This window comes from Myzus persicae, unplaced genomic scaffold (genome assembly GCF_001856785.1).
Source record: "Myzus persicae strain clone G006 unplaced genomic scaffold, MPER_G0061.0, whole genome shotgun sequence".
In the NCBI taxonomy this organism is placed as follows: domain Eukaryota; kingdom Metazoa; phylum Arthropoda; class Insecta; order Hemiptera; family Aphididae; genus Myzus; species Myzus persicae.
The window spans coordinates 354,573-373,706 of NW_019101405.1; the positions used below are offsets into that span (position 1 = coordinate 354,573).

The 19,134-nt window shown below is 31.0% G+C and overlaps 1 protein-coding gene across 3 annotated transcripts in view; it reads left to right on the top strand.

Annotated features, from left to right (window-relative positions):
- LOC111028964 (sodium- and chloride-dependent GABA transporter ine-like) overlaps nt 1-19,134 on the top strand; it is a 33,470-nt gene that overhangs the window by 6,917 nt on the left and 7,419 nt on the right. For all 3 annotated transcript variants that reach the window (XM_022307763.1, XM_022307764.1, XM_022307762.1), the window contains exons 2-5: nt 863-1,340; nt 15,704-15,906; nt 16,491-16,625; nt 18,209-18,422. In XM_022307763.1, the coding sequence (XP_022163455.1) occupies nt 863-1,340; nt 15,704-15,906; nt 16,491-16,625; nt 18,209-18,422 (1,030 nt within the window). The remainder of the gene's footprint in view (nt 1-862; nt 1,341-15,703; nt 15,907-16,490; nt 16,626-18,208; nt 18,423-19,134) is intronic.

Sequence of the window (19,134 nt, forward strand, 5' to 3'; positions counted from 1 at the left end):
AAAAAGTCCAAATTTAAAAACTAAAGGCGTTTATAAATATTTAAGTTAATAATTTCTACATCTTTCAGTTTCTTAAAAAGTATGCTATAGCGAGTAGTTATGATTTGTGTTCACATGACAAATTATTCATAGAAAATAAGGACTTTTTTTCAGTAAAAATATTTATTTAAATATTCAGTCATATTATTTTCATTACAAATCTAAGTACGTAGTTCTTATCACAATTTTTTACGGACAAGATTCATACATCTAAAATATTAAAATTATTTTCCAATTGTTTTTAACGGGGTTAAGTTGATTTTGTATGCGAAAGCCCTACCTAAGCCGATGGGTGGAAACCGATTACTTACAATCTGCGTACGATGTTCAACCATTTCGGGGCTGCTAATTCTTTGTACGGTTCGCAACGGAATTCAAACCAACCCTCAAAATATTTAGAAATTGAACTGAAGAGCTCAACTATTATGACACAGTACTCATTAATGTGCTACTTATAACATAGGACCTATTTATCTGAACCCTTAATTGGCCTAAGTGAATATGAATAGATTTAATTTTTAAATCTGTAGCATTTAGCGATGAACCACGCTCGTTATATACATTTTTCGGGATATACTTACCTACTTTGTCCAGTGACAGAAAACGACGACTTCGCGCATTCCCAGGTGTCACCTGTTGCCATCAAGACCGGTTTCACTATGGCATCGGGTGCAGGGGATGAGCAGGAGAACCGATCTTTTTCGGACCACGGTGTGTTCTCTCGCTGGACATAGTATACACCTACATTATGATAAATAAATTAACGATCGTACACAATATAGATGATAATAAGTAATAATTACGATTTTGGGTTTTCCAACAGAAATCGGCTCTACGACTGCTCAACAAGAGCCGCGGCGGAAGTACGTGACGACGGTGGTCTGCAGCAGCGGAAGCGACAGTAGCGATGGTGGATGTGCGGCTGGTGGTGGCGTGGGAAGGGGCCGTCGGCATCCGGTGTCGCGAAGCGGTTCGTGCCGTGGCCAGCCGCAGGCGTTGTCGCCCATGTCGGCCGGGGCGCTGTCGCCCAGCCTGCGGTCGCTCGGCGTCCCGGGCTCGCCTTCCGCGGCCGCGATGGCCATCGGCTCCGCGAATCACAACTCGATGTGCGGCAGTGGTGGCATGTACGCGTCGGCCACCCACCAGCACCGGGACGCGTCGCCGCTCCGTTCGTGGTCGGACGCCGTGTCTGTCCGGTCACTGGCGTCCATCGGCATGGGCTCGACGGACGGCCGGAAGCTGACCATAGCCAAGGTGCCCACGTCGCCAGCGGAACTGCTCAACTTGGCCAGCCCTCAAACGTAATATATACAATCAAACTTTTAAATACTTTATTATTAATATTTTAATCCCTCTCTGTGGATCTAAGAATTTTAACATGATGCGCGTGGGGTATAATATAATGATACGCTCGTGTTCGTTGAAATAACTGAATTGTAAGTTAAATATTTCGTTAAAATAATATTAAATACCCTTAAAAAAAGGAGATTAATTTGATCTCGGTTACATTTTATGTTTTCATGCCCAGATAAATGAGTGCATAGGTACGATATTTATTTAGAAAATATACATATACATATTATAACAACAGTAAGTTCTTCACAGAAATATAATATAATTCTGACGGTCATTTTTTTAATGTTCATCAGTTAATATTTATAAATATTCAACTAAATTACATATTTTATAATGTATAGTATAAATCATTATCATTTTTTAATATATATTTACCATTAAAATATATGGATTATAAATTAAAAGATAAATATATCGATGTGTACAATTTACACCAAAAACAAAACCAAGAAAATATTATGCCTGAAGACGAATTCCCGGTTTCCCCACTATAGATCCGGGCCCTATCTCAGTCGCTCTCACTCTGTCTTTGTCGATTTAATTATTTGGCTCTTTCTTCCGTTATTATATTATTATTATTTATACAACGGCACTCACGTGGGCTCGTGTGCATACATTTCGTTATTTGCACGTCTTATATACACGCCCATTATAATGGCGTTCGGGACGAGCCCTAGGCACGACAACCGGCCGGAGGTAATTATTATGCGTATCGAAACTATTTCGCCAACCAGTTTTTTTTTTTGCGCTGATCTTGAGCGCCGAGTACCTACTTACCGCGATCGGTCAACAAAATTGTTATGCAGGGAAAAAAACGGAAAGAAAACCGACTTATTTGTATATATGTGTGTGTGAGAAGAAATTGCATATACTAACACTATAATAACATAATACATTAGTATAATACTATAGTAAATCGTATTCGGACGACCACATACCAATGATAATAATTATTAATTATACGTTATGGTAAATCTTCGAAAACGATTTTGATTTGCACCCGTTGATATAGCGCTCAGCTTAAGTGCTGAAATGGTCCAGTCATCTTATACATATTATTGTTATTACCTATTATTAATGATTATTGTGCGAAGGATTGCGAGTTTACAGTTACCGCCGCGGTATACAGTGTCTATTATTCTGCGTGTGTGCAAATAATGTGTTATATACAATAGGTACTATATAATAGTGGTCGTGTACGAGAACAAATCCATTGGAATAATTTCATTGAAATCAGTGTATCGATTCTTTGGTATTTAATTAATGCTATCGTCTAAATTGCCCAAATGTCTGCATACTAATCTCGGCTAGCTGGTGTGTGTGAAAAATATGTTATAGAATCATGTAGGTACATTTAAGGTTCTATGGTGTAGGTTTAACCGTATATAGGTTCGCACAATCACACTACACGTGTCAAATAAAAAAATCTTAAGAGACTGGTCATCAGAATATAACCGTATCTATTTGTAGATAAAAAAAAATTGACGACACCATCCATTGTAGGTACGAAATATTATACCTAAATACCTAATAATGTGATAATATTGTTGTGTAGTTGGGCTATCATCGTTTTTGCTTAATATACAGTTATACCTATGCCCAATAAATGAGTTCAGTGTTCAATCGTTGCTCAGTATATTTTGTATGTTTACCTGACAAGGTAAATAATTCTAAAGATCATAGTATAATAAAATATCGATTCAGCTTCAAATATATAAAAACCACCACCTGCAGTTGTTGTCCCACTCAAACAAGTAATTTAGTTTTAAACAAACAGATACAGAAATAGAGTTTAATGAACCTATGTGAAAAAATACGCATTGCTTAATAGAAACAGAATCAATATATAATTTAAACATTTTCAAAAACAGTCCGAAAATAAATTAAAGGTATACTATAAATATATTTAAATGTTTCGAATTCTCACATTTATTTAATACATTAAGGATCAAATGGATTTTATACATTTACATTCACATAAGTTTTGTTCTTTCAATGAATCTTGTTATTAATAAACTGCATTACCTATATGTGTTTGAAACAGCTCTTAAAGTTAATTGAAACAAAGTCCTTATCTTCAGGGATAGAATTATGTCACATCAAAAGTTGCAATACTGTATTTGGGTATAGGTGGAGTACCCTCTCAATTTATCGGTATGCGAATAATTATTTGGATTTGATGTGTTTAAGTGCTTAAGAATATTATGTCTCGCATGTTAAGCTCATTTAGAATTTTAACATATACACGCATAACAATAATTATGGAAACCAGACATTTTTAAAGTGACAAATAAAGATTTAAGAAATTTTGTTTTGAACTTTTATTTAAAAAAAAATGATTTAAAGAAATTGTGAAAAATCAAATTCTTGATACATTATTATTTATTATTTATCATATTAAAAGTATTTTAATAGTCTTATGAGTTATGACTTCTAGACCACTTAAATTTAGTTAAAACATTATCTGTCTTATTTAGCTATATTAAGGTAGGTGCAATAAGTAGTTTTGTATACAGTGCCTATCTATTGTTCGTAGAAAAAAACTATCAATGTTTTGAAAATTAAAAATTTAGACTTTGAAACAGTCGTGTGTCATTCCTATGGACAAAAAAAAAATGTCCATAAAAACTGTACTGCAGGTTACAATATTTTTTTGTAGGTAATGAAATGTGTAAGTTTTTTTCTATCCAAAATTGTTGTCACATATATGTAAGTACACGGTTACATAATATAATTCCCGCAAATTAGTTGTATTTGAACACGCTTATATTCGTAACGCGTATTATACTATTATATCATGATATTTTTGTGGTCGTAAAATACAATAGCCGCCATGTAGTAAAGTAATAATAAACCTAACCTATTATTTGCGAATTATAAACATTTAATACGCACATGTACAAGTGCTCCGACCGTATAGATGCCAATATTATATACTATATAGATTGATCGCGAGTATAGGTGTAAAATACACCTATTTATACCTACGGGTATACGACGTATTTTCACGGTGTAATAGTTGTAGATATTCGCGTAATCGCGTGGCATATATTGCAGATGTATAAAAGGGCAGGGACGTTCCCTATAGGTAAAATGATGTGGGCAAAATAAAAAAATGTCTCAAAATGCTAGCAACGTAAAGGTTTAATATTCCATCAACACATGTTGATTATTCTATGTATTAATGATTGATACAATTTTTATATTGTTATATGTACTAAATGCATAGTATACAATGAAAATAAAAATATTAAATCAAATACAATCGATTAGAAATGTACATTGTACATAGTTCGATATTGATAGTGAATATAAGAACTGTGAATTTTGGCGTTTTATCCCAAACTTAATATTTACATTTTGAATGAAACTATCATCGGACAAGTTCATCCTTTTACGATGAACGTTTGTCGAATTATAAGTTTGTATTATTTTTTTCTGGGGGAGGGTGGTGGAACGTACCCTATATTGCAGGCCCCCGAATGTGTATGCAAACTCATTTATGAAGTAATATTAAAAACTATTTAGTACTTGTCCTTGTGGTAAGTAAAAACGAAAAGCATTTTGGTAGGTTAATACGAGCGTTTTCAGTGAAAAAAATATACCTGCTTGAAAAACGCGTCTCTCCAGCCCTCTGCGATACAGCTGATAATAATAACGAGCTAATACGATAATCGCACACGTTATACCATGCGCATACCTTACTTTTATTGCCACCTTGTTGTCGTTTTTTCTTTGTTTAATCATCGAACCAGCCAAACTCACAAATAATCATATAATAAAATAATTTATACTGTTTTATCGTTGTGTGGATATTTTATTATATGCGTTAAACGTCGTTGTATAGGTACCATACCATTATACTCGTGTTATTATTTATATGTATAAGTACCTATATTGTTAATTGTTATAGTGCGATTACAACAAATCCACCATGTGTAACACCGTTTATATGAACAGTGGGACGTCAAACTTTAGGATTACAAATCGATTTTAACGACAGGACCAGCCGCGATTGGTTTTAATTACAACTGGTTCGGCATCGACCATTTTCGTGGAACTCGAGATGAAAGTCTCCGATGAGTTTGACCGTCTATCTAGTCTGCATTTTTCAGTTACTATTTGCCTGTAGGTATACATTTATGTTATGGACGTATTGGTGGATTAGAAATAATAGTGAAACGTGTGCTCCAGTAAAGGACATCCTTAAAAACTCTATCACAAATCATTTATCAATAATTAGTGAATAAATAATTTATGTACACATAATATTACAAGTGATCGATGAAGTATATTTTATAAACCTATCGTGCTTTTGATTAAATAAAGTAAAGTGTTAAGTGAAATACGTTTTTTCATTATCGGCCGTATCAAATATCAATTTTATGTGACTTGAGTCTGAGTGATAGTTTGCCTACTATTTACATTAATTTAGGGTAGGTATACAATATACATGTTTTAAGTTATCTACGTTGTTATCAAAAATCCGGGGCTATTAACTATCTTTAATTTTTAAATGTATGTTTTATTAATTGGTGCCTATACTTTTGTTTTGAATAATTTATATTAAACTATCCATTATTTACCATTATAAAAGACCGGCAGCTCTTTGTTTTCTAAAGTTTAATCACAGTTATAATAATCATTACTTGACTATGAAAATGATGCTCACAAATCACAATATAGAATTTATCACATTTTATTTTTCCATGAAATACAATGTATAAATCATTGGAACAAATTGAAATAAATACATTGCTATTACTGACTTCTGACTTTGTGAGTCTGTAATAAGTAGACATTATAACTAATTGATTAAATGGCTAGGTTCTATTATTTTATTGTACAACTTCGTTAATATAATATATTCTTATACATTTCAAATTAAAAAAAAATTGTATCTATAATATATTCAATTTTGTAATCAAATTACTAAGACCAATTACTGCGCATAATATTATTAATCCGTTGTATCACTCGTATAGTCGTATCAATATTATTTGAGATTTGGTTATACATAACTGATCGGACATGATGACTCGTCGGGATATATACCTACCTATATGTTAAATAGTACTATACTGTTTGTCTATTTCTATGTGTTCAAGGTAATTTAAACTTCTGATATGGTGATTACTGATTTGTATTAATTAGTTATTAGTTTATTACTAATTTTTAGGCCTGCTTCGGAAAAGATCAACCGTAATCATATCAGTCGATTTATAGCGGTCAATGCCAGTAATCACCTTGAACTTACTGATATAACAATAATAATAATAGTAATAATAATAATAATACGGACCTTGTCAACGAGAAATGTTTTATGCAGCCTTTTGTCGATTATAATTTACGTTTGCCATCAACTATAGGCACTATATTATTATTTATTATTATTTTTATTTCGAAAAACGGATGTACAAAGATGTCATTATCACGGTGAACAGACCAAGGTTAGAAATTGCGAATAAACATAATATTATATGTGATGTACATTGAACAGGCGATTTGTAATGGAGGGGCGGCAGATGATCCGGATCTAAAACCTGAACAAGCTTGTTTCCAAGTGTAATTAAGTTCTTTCTTTTCGATTAAATGTATCCGGGGACCTAATAAGCTATAATTATGAAAACACAATCGTATAAGTTCGAAATATGACCATTGGCCCGCAGTGGTCACGGAATGATTGTTGTTTATTTTAGTTCCATTCATTAATAAGCTATTATATTCATTTTTCTAAATACAGAATTGTTTTCAAAATATATATGATTTGCTGAACGGTGGTACCATCCGTTCATTTTTACAATTTTGTTCATTAACTTAGTACTTACATGTATAAACTATAAACATAATAATATAGAATAGGTATACACTATATATAGAGTGTTTCTGCAACAGATGTCGCCATTCTACTGAACCTCATACTCAACGAAGTAGTTTAAAAAAACTAAGTTTTCGGAATTGTTTTTACTCAGCAAAATATACGTATTTTTATATTTTATCTATTAATAAAACCTATAGTTTTTTTTTAAAATTAAATTACATTGACAATTATGCGTGTGTTAAGTTGTGACAAGCAACAACAATTAGGTACCTATTCATGATTCATCTGTAAAATAATAATCTTATGTAATCATTTTGTACAGAGGGTGTGACTTTTTTTTAAGTCCACGTACCTACGCAAATATGTCCGACAATAGTTTACACGTGTGCATTAATTTATCACCTTATTTATTAAAAGGATAGCATTCCGCTGATTTAAAAACTGAAAAAAACTTCTTTAATGAAATATAATATTTAAAAAAGATTAATTACCGGATAAAAAATGTTGATTACACTACAGTGAAACCCTCATATCACAAAGACTCGTGGGTAACGATTAATGAAAAATATTCTTACTATTGCGAGAAATTAGCTAAATAGAACTAATAAAGGTATAATTGGTTTTAATATACCTATAGTTATAACTTATGGTTCTCAAAACTATTTCGTTGAATAGAAAATGTCATCCAATGAAAGTTCATTGCATTGAAGTTTTTGAATATAATTTTTAATTTATTGTACTAAAAATTATATATTATATTTAAATTTCAAGGATATTTATACTAAAATTCTTGGTTATATAATATAATATAGTATAATATAATATTATATTATACATATTAATAATATTAATAAAATTTAAATTGTAGATATATTTAAAATGTTTAAAAGGTTAAGCAGGAGATTAAAAAATTATAATCATATAAAAAAATTATGTTTGTTTGATTTATTGTTTTAACTGAGTTTGGCATTGGACACTTATAAGTAGTAAACTGCATATATTGTAGAATTATATTTTTTTAAAGACCTTTAATGCGCATTCAAGTAATAAAATAACACAAAATTCTGAAGAGCAAATATTATTCGACGATGCTTATTACTACATTTTTGTATCGTCATTGGCCTAAATTAATTGTTTTATTATTTTAAAAACATTTTGTTTTTTGTAATTTAATAAGACTTTAGAAATGTAATAATTGAGATAGGTAGAGTAATTTTTTATTGATTTGTATATCTTTTGCATAATGAAAAAAACGATTTGTATTTATAACTTAAAATACTAGGTATCGTGTAGAGTGTCTCACCAGGCGAATATACTTTTGAGTTTTGACCTATAATTCTAAGCATTCTTATTTTTCAGCTATATTGTATTAAACATATATCTATGTATACATATATACCCATTATGTGTAGGTAAAAAAAACAAAAAATACTTAGGTAATATTTGATAGACATCTCTAACACTTCTAAGTAAAAAAAATGTATTTTCGTCTTATATAATTTAGATGGTATGTTTCAAAAGCTGGTGTTTGCCCAGCTACCTTACGTATTATTATAATTTATAACAAAGCTGGTTAGTGGTCTTGTTATGTTTGCTATTCAGATTTCTTTTCGTCAAACGCCGAGGCGAAGAGACGAAGAACAAAAATACGTTTGTATTATATTTTCCAAACCTATTTTGACACACCGTCACTTTGCGACTCTACTGCAGAGCGTCCACTTAACAAAATTATTATTATTATTATGTATGACAATAATATTGTAATAATATTAACATCTCGAACGAATGTGCCCACACACGTGCCACAAGCCGTCAGACATTGCGGCCGCGTATAATATAATTATTTATTATTATTATTATTATTATTACTATTACTATTAAAATACGAAATTGAATAGATCGCCGGGACTGCATCCGGGAATCGCGAGCGGAGTCAATCGTTTCGGCACGAGGTTAGGTCATACACGGTCGCCATATTATGCGTGTAGTCTGGCCGTATGATATTTTTCTTACGTGTCCTATTCACACTATGTACACAAACACACATACACACAATCGGGGCCGGTTGTACGCAAAAATAATGGCACGTCGTATAGGTATATTCCACGAGCGATACAATACGAATCGAATTCGAGTGTATTGAATTCCAGCAGACACAACAAGTTCGTGCTCAGTCATCCCGTTAGACGCGTTGAATAGATCCACGCGCGGGTGCAGTGTACCTGTTGATGATAGAGATGATAATAATAATAATAATAATAATAATAATAATAATAATAAATGTCGAGTACATGCATAATATAATATATTATTACATATTATTATTGTGTTTATATTCCGAGCAATAATTGACAGCCACAGGAGCATAAAATATTCGCCACCGCGAGTGCGGGTATTAATTCTTCTTCTTTTTTTTTTTTTATTATTACTTTAAAGCCTCGACAACTAAGGTTATTAGCTTACATATTTACAATATTACTATTAAATTCAGGTACTATATAGACTTCTTCTTTTTATTATTATTATTATTATTATTGTTACCTACCTACCTGTTTTAATTTAAGTGGTCTCCGACTACGAGTTATTCTCCGTATCGTATATATAGGCTATACGTGGGTACGTATTATGGTACCTACGTGGTAAATGGTAACAAGAATTGAATTTAATAAATGACATTTTGAGTTTCTTACTAAGTAAATAGTTATTGTATTATCAATAATAATGTTACAATTTATCTTATATTTATACATAAACGTGACTTGAATTTAATTGAAAATAACTCGTTACCTATGTTACACGTTAATATCAATCTTGTTAAAAGTTAAGTTAATAAATATTAAAACCAAAAAGTTAAGTTTAAGCTTTAACTTAACTAGCTTTGACTTTTTAACTCGTTTATGTCCCGCATTGAAATTCAGTGTTGACTTCCCTTTTGTTCTATTTATTAATAATACTTTAAAACAGTTCGCGAATAATAAAAGAACTCTTCAACCCTAGAGTGGTATTCAAACTGAGGTTTTTTATCACCCAACTGATGATAAAATTTGAATCTGGTCTTAGTGGGTTCACTTCAGAATTATAGCTTTTATGAATATTGAATAATATTACGCGCAGCTAATTTAATTGGTGAGTACAGAGTAAGTACCTAGTGCTTAGTTAACTTATTGATTTTTAGTGATTTCACTAAGATTTTATAAACAAATACAAATTTATTTTGTGACTATCGCGCCGACACACTTCTGACTTCTCCCCTTCTTATATTCTGCATCGGTTAAATTTAAAATATCCATGGTCGGGAATGATCAGCCACACTCGGGTACTCAACGGTTTAATATACTTTCAAAAAATTATGGAAACGTCACTGTATTAATAATAAACACGAATATGCCCTCGTGTATTATACGAAATATTATAATATATTAATATATATCATGTTATAGTGGCATGAGGGCCATCGCAACCTAGTACTTCACAAACACTTTTAATACTTATATTTATTATTTATATTATTATTATTGTATTTATGTGGACTGCAATCGCGTATACTCGGGGACCTCCATGTTATATAACATTTTAAAATGTTATACGAGTTAGGTAGGTACGCCCAACATCAGTGGCGGAGTGCACCATCAATAAAACTACTCATAAACACTAACACACTGTAGTATGATGATGATAATAATAATAACGACAGTCTAGAATAATTATTAATATATTGTGATGTTTATACGTAGGTACCTAATATGCGTCACACTTCGTGCGCACTCGTATACGATATTATATAATTGTATTGCATGCACCTATACAACACTAAAGTAGGTACACGGTTAATGAATGGTCATTTTTTTTTTTTGTAAAAAACAAAATTACTGTGACATACATGGTAAAAAGTATTTTATTTATATTTATATATATATTACAGTGTAATTCATTATTTGTACTAACGGTTTCTGAGTTATTGAGTTGTATATAACAAGGACAATAATCTTTAAAAATGGTTTTGCAAAAGTATAAAATAGATATTATCCTTATTCTACAGTATTAAATAACTCAAAACCTACTCGTCTGAGTTTGGATTTAAAAACCTACATCAACATTGTCAACAAATTCATCAAATTACGATTTATAGGGGAAAGGGGGGATTTTCAGTTGAATAAGTTGGTTGGACATTCCTTAAATGGTATAAAAATTTAAGTATTTGAAAATGTGTCCCTAAAGTATACCTAAAAGTTCCAAAAATCAGAATTAGAATAAATCCGAATACTCGATATTTGAAAAAAATAAATGGATGTGTGAGCATTCTTGGTGAATCACCCTGTATACAGCGCAGCATTGTAACGTTCGTGCAGTCAGAGATTTAGAAAAGCATCACTACTATACTATACTTTACTATCGTATAATGCGTACCGACCTGCAGCCACCAGCGGCGTTTTTATCCCTCGCCCCTCGTTGTAATCGACTCCACGCCCAACAATAATTATATTATCGTCGTATTGTTCTGATATACTTGATAGACGTGATACAACATTATGACTGGGCGCCGAGTGGTATTTATAGGACCCGAAACCTGGCAGTGCTACAATAATGACCATCGTCACGGAAGCGATTTGTGTCCGACCGGCTTATCAAGAAAAGCCACTATATAATATTCACTTATACCGAACAAGTCTGAGGGAAAGATCGGTGTTGCGTGATGGTTATTGCCTGTAGATATAGGTCTCCAAGAGTGAGTGATCCATGTTAAAGTCTCCACTGCAACGATGGCCGACGAATTGATATCAAAAGTCATATCAAGCAAAATAAATAGAAATATAATTGATCGATTTTTGAACACCTATAATGGATATTGACTCGATGCTATAACTTAATCAAAAGCTAAAACTTTTTATTTTCTAATCGTGAAAAAAATATAAGCCGCTTAATTTATAGTCGAATTCAGATGTCATTTTATTTAAGATTTTAGCCACAGATGAATATAGGAGAAAGTATCTTTATATGGATTTTATGTAACATAAATCATAAATGCTAAAATGCCACATAAAGTATAAATGTATTTATATGCACTTATCACTTAACTCAAGAATCAACTCAATCTGATGCGCATAAAAACGGATAGGAAATGAACGCGATAAGTATATAAATAGTACATACCTATTTGCATTAAGTCGAAAGTTAATTACGATAATAAGTTACTCGTTATTGTATTATTATAATTGAAATCAAATTGATGTTTTTTTTTTTTTTTGAAAAATTGCAATGTTCTAAACTCCCCGGCCGTATAGCTTGCTGCGAACAATAAGGTAAATGTGGTTACTCCCACCTGTTTTTACTCGGATCGGCGCTCACGATCGCAGCTAAATATATTATTACATTAATATAACGGCTAACTATTCACCTTTACTCTCATTGACACAGACCTCAATAAATCATTTAAGCGCAATTCTCACACACACACAGGTAAATCATGTTTTATATTATTGCGCACTAAATTGCATCGGTCGGGGTGGTTCGCCGAGACAGGTGAATATTGCATGGTCTTGTAATCATAATAATAATGCGGTATAGGTATACAAGTCGGGGAAACGTGCAAACGTTATTAGGTGCGATCGAATTCTATGGATCGGAATCGCAATTAAACCGCAATGTGACACCTCCGTTTGAATGTGGGCGCTTATAATACCCATGTGCCCGTCGTAATTTATGTGTTTCTGTAATAACTATAGCATTACAGGTATGTTTATATTAATAACCCAATCGATTAAACGTTAATCGCCGTTCGGTATGAAAGCAAAAAATTAAAAAAAAAAAACGACAGAACAGGAACGCCGGCATCGGCCAACCCGCGAGATCAAAGGTATTATATTATTATCATGTTCGTTTTGCAGTAGACTCATAATAGTATACAGACAGACACATTTAAAAATTATCTGCAAAACGAATCCCCTCGAATACCACGTGTCTACCAAGCTTTATGGGTACAGCGGTTCATTAGCATATTTTTTAACCCGTTATTCGGCTTCCACGATTCGGTTTTATTCGTCCCGAGCTCAATCGTACTGAACATTTTAATAAAATGATTATTTAAAGATACATTCGTGTGTTTTACGTATGCGTCCATTACAGGTGGCATGGGCAAAATATGTTATTGATGGTGTCCGCACGGATATCAATGTCACTGATTAGTATATTAATTAATGTATAATAATATCCGCTATAATGAATATTATATATTATTATTATTATATCGCGGAGTCATTTTGTATAATACAGAGTGCAAATCATGCAGGTCTTATAAATCGTTGATATCAGATCTACCATTCGACTTTAAACTAAAATAATTAGCTCTCTGACGTAATTAAACAGTTGATATTCATAAAATAATTGTTATTAATTTATTATGCGTAGGTGCCTATACTTTTTTTCTTTTTTCAACCGCCATAATAATAGTATAAAGTTTAATGTTTGGTAATCGTAAAATTAATGCGAAACTAATGCTAATCGGAGTACGTTAATATTGAGCGGACATGCTAATTATTAGTTATCTTACTTTATTGTGTATGATAATTGATAACATTGTTACACACCGATTTCATCCTGTCGGATGGTATATATTCCGGTGCGTAGTCATAATTATTAAAAGTGTTTGTTTATTGTTTTAATTTATTTATTGTTATTCGTTTTTAAGTAATCTGCAAAATGTTGCACCATATCCTTTGGCCGGATTTACATCACTACGATTTATTATTGATTTCGCTGAATGATATTTTAAAATTCATTTATTAAGTATTAATACATTTATTTATGAGTTTTCGTCTCAAGCTATGCAATACTGAAGTGCATTTAGAAATTACGCATGCATAAATGTTTAACTCCAGCACCTCCCCCCTCATTAAAGAACTTGATTAAATTATAATTATCAATTATATTAACTAATTTGTAAATTAATTGAAAATTGAAATACATTTTGGAAACTTCTGTTTGTGATTACAAATTAATTTTCAGCAATGATTATTAACATTTATAGTTTTGTAGGACACAATAGTAATAGCTAATAAATAATAATCTGAATAAAATCGCAAAAAAAAACCCGAATATTATCGCTGTGTTTTTTTCGTTTTAAATATATGTTTTATATTTGATGATTAAGAAAAAAAAATGTTTTCCCATATTACGATGACGTATAGAAATGATTTTCAGTTTATACAGAAATTACATGACATTGAACTCATTTTAGCAGTATAATAATGCACTCATTACTCCACCATCGTCAAAAAGTTCATAAACGAAACAACAGAATATAGGCAAACCGGTGATGGTACTTAATTAGTAATAATTACTGAAATATATTGACTTATTCAGATATATTCGATTAAAAAAAATGCATATTTTTAAACCAGTAAAATAGAGCCCTAATACGCATTGTAAAATATAAATTAATAATGTGGGGTGAACAAAATGTTGAAGTGTTTGCCGATTATATTTAATTTTAAATCATCAGAAAGATGTATATATCAGTTAGGTACTACATTATTATAAGTTAATACATACACAAATGAGAATTGTTTAAATTTGTACTGATATGTTTTTTTCTTTGTTCAAAAATGTTTCTTTTTTATAGCATTGCTGTGTCAGACATTAAATCCGAATTACATGGTAAACAAACATAATAGAACCTATCGTTTTTAATAGACGATCGGACGATCCGCTCTATTCGATTTAAGATTATATGTATTTTTTAACAGGTATACATTACATAATTTCCACTTTTGACTATATAAAAATAAAATATTTATGTTCACCTTAACTTTTACTGACCAAACATATCAATTTTATAATAACAACCAATAATTACTAAACATTAATATTTCATAACTATAATTTTTGTTAACGTACTCAAAATACCTACTACTGTATCTAGTATAGTAATTTACATTCCACGTTTAAGTACAAAATGTATTTTTATTACGATCAGAAATTGTTTTGAGTTATCCTAATAAGCACCTTCATATATTAACTATGTAATGCTTGAACTATTCATAATTCTATACAATTCGGTCCAATTTCTGATTATAAGTGAGAAATGTATTGATTTTACTTTGTTTTTTGTTTTTTTAATTTTTTCTTCTTTCATTTTTTCCTTGGAGTTTTTTTAAGGATACCTACTATACTTACACAATAAATAATAGCTAATAACTGAAACGTATAAAAATATAGAATAAATCACAGCATGTGTGGTTATAACAGTACACCACTGAGTTCTGACCGACTTTTATAAAGTTTACTAGGATTAAGTGTTATTTTCATTTTTTTTTTTTTAGTGTTAACATAAGTCCTTAGTAAATTTTAAAAGTTGAATATAAATGATTTTTAATATTCATTGTATCGATATATTTATCTTATACGTGATATTATGTTGACTCGAATTAATATTTTTATGTATACATTTTGATCAACTAAAATATAATTTTGTTCTAATGTGTTTTCCAGATTTATTGAAAAAGACGACGGTGATTTTACAGAATGCAGCAGTTGTTCCAGGTCACTTGCCGAGTCGTTATCGGACTTCCGGTCCAGGACCAGGACTCACTATTGGCGCAGCAAACTGCAATTCATCTTAGCATGCCTGGGCTGTTCGGTTGGCCTAGGCAACATGTGGCGGTTTCCATATCACTGCCATAAAAGTGGCGGAGGTAAGCCGTCTAAGTTTCTGTCAATTAATTTACGATTTACACCAGGAAACTTAAAATTAAAATTACTGACATTTTATCGTGAAATGATTGCACTAAAGGTTTAATAGGAAGAAGCCAATTTATCATAGGCCGAGGGAGCCATTAATTCATGATGGCGGGAGCTTCACTATTGCAGTTTTTATTGTTTTAAATTTACAGTTGAATTAAATGGCAATGTCGACAATATTTATACAAAAAAATACAAAATAAAACAACAAATAAACAAACAAACAAAACACAACAAAGAACTTTATTGATCAATTAAATTAAAGAAATATTAAAAGTCACTTAAACGAATTATAATGGGGACAATACAATAATTAATGGTAGAGAAAATTGGAACGTTCTAAATCGAAAGGAAATGCTTCTATTTTGTTTTGTATGAAAATTGTAACTTAATTTACCGTGTTGGTATTTTAATTTTGTTACACCCCACGGCCTTAATTTTAATTTCAACTTTTATAGAAACATGTTATACACATATATTTTTGTTAGAGATTTATGCATTTGTAATATTACTCTAATACATTAACGATTGTTACTAGGTATATTTTTGATACCATATTTTTTGGTGATGATATTTTGTGGAATACCGTTACTATATTTAGAATTGGCTATTGGACAGTTTACTAAACGAGGACCAATTAGTGCAATATCGAAACTATGTCCAATTCTAAAAGGTAAGTCAATTATCTTTATTATATTTCTATTTGGTTAGACTATATATAAATGTATGAGTTCGATATGCATATTATGCATAATATTTAAATGTTAACAACTATTTATTATGATAATATATTAACGAGCACACATTTTGGACAAATCTTTTCTTTTTTTATTCTTTTTTTATTTGAAATGAAATTTTCTTTATTGTTTTATCATTATTTTCTCACTCAAATATAAAGATACCTTCTCTTGGAGCTACCCAACTTCAATATCGGCTTTTTATAAACTGTTTTATATTGACATAAAATAATATATGATGAAATAAGGATAATAATAGGATGAATAATAATATTTGTTAAGGCTAAAAGTCTAAGACTTTTTTAGTTTGTAGATAAAAATAAATAATTATTAATTATTTGAAATAAATTCCAAATCAAAATATATTGGATGAATGTAACTAATAACTGGCCTACTCGTGCTCTTGAATAATAAATAGTATATTACACGTTTAATATTATTTTATATATACTTGCTAATATTACCTGCTAATGAATATTTCAACACATAATAATTATGTAGGTATTAGCTATTAGTCGTATTACAATATTTTTAATGAAAACAATTATATATTAGCATGTGCGTGCTTCGTAAGACCTCAGAGAAAATAATGGTTCGGTTTACATTAGCATCTATAGCATTCGTATTCAACTTTGTGACTCTGGTTTGGTATTTTTCATTTAAACCTAAGCTTAAAGATTAAAAATTAATAACTTATGTTTTTGTGTTAGGAACTTAAAATCTGTTTTCTTTAAATATTTTTTTTTTTAGTTTGTGTACTCTTATTTTACTGGAGGTGAGGGATACATGATTGTACCTAAATATTTTTGAACGGCAGGTTTGGACGATGACAAACATGAGAAGCACCATATAAAACATAACCATACAGTATACACAGACATATGTTTCCATTAATACATTTTTATGGTCTTATATTATATTATTATAAATATAATTTATTTGTATTAATTTTCTAATGATGAAAAATTATTTATTGTGAAGTAAAATCGAATGATCGAACTTTAGAAACAAGTATAATAGTGGTGAATAATATTACTTAATTAATTTGTAAATGAATACTAATAATGGTAAAAAATTAATAATAATATTCAATAATACGCTGCTATACCTGAGTTATAAATCATAATATTTTAGTTGCATAAAAAACTAACACGGAGAAATAAAAAAGTTAATTATTAAACTCGCAACTCGTTTTGATATTGTATGGTTGAAAGGCCAGTTATTTTATGTTTCAAATACCAATAGAAGTAAATCAAGCTAGATTAAAAATTTTCAAAGGCGCTACCTAGTGAAACTAATAAGCTATCGACTATAAAGTCTAACCAAATAAATGTTCGCATAAAAATAATAATAAATCCGTTACCGACCGTAGCATATATACTTTAGCATATAAATGAGAAATATAAGCAACTAAACTAAATGGTACATCATTGCGATGATACATACAAAATATATCTAACACGTCACGTGTAAGCTGACGATGACTAACATATGATTTCCGATTTCCGTTTTTTTATAGGTGTTGGTTTATCCAGCGTGGTGACGTCGTTTTTCGTATCCGTCTATTACAACGTGATCATTGCATACACTCTGTACTATTTCTTCTCGTCGATCCAAGACCAGCCGCCGTGGGCCCACTGTAACAACAGGTGGAACACTGACAGTTGCTGGATGGCAGGCAGTAACACCACTAGGCCTTTGGACGGCAGAAGTCCCACCGAAGAGTTTTACAAGTACTTGTCCAACTTAATATAATTGCAAAAATAACATAAGAAAGAAATGATTTGTATTGGATAGGATAAAAGTTATTACACACCTGCAGTCTATTATAGCGTAATGGATTAAAACGTATAATAGGTTCCTATACTTATATAATACCCAAGTACAATTGAACTGCAAATAACTATAAATTATAACACTTCATCGTGTTGCGATCGTCTCATTGTGTATGACATTATGACGTACAATAATACAATGTGTGTACAAAAAAAAAAATACTCCTAGTGGCTATAATATATCCATCCTCGACTAATGTAAGACATGAGTATCTCATAATATAATATTGCATTAAAGTGTTGACTGCAATAAATATAGTAATAATGACCCATCGTGTACTTACGTTTCGTCAACGGTTAAGACCTAACCGAATATTATATTATGTCGAGACACTGACTGTTGAAAAACATATTTAGTAGTTCGCTAGATTATTAAAATAACACTCGGGCTGCAGATCAAACGACTGTTACAGGTTTTGGCAGGAAATCACACGATGATTGCCTCATGATTGATTACTGTTAATCACAGGTTTGAATACTACTGTAAGGTGGTTGGGGGTAATGACTTGACGCGTAGCTCGTGCCGTTCATATGATATCGAACAGTTTGACCACATTGGAGTGAAAAAACCCTGTTAGGTTCATAGATTCACCATAGACTCATTAATTAA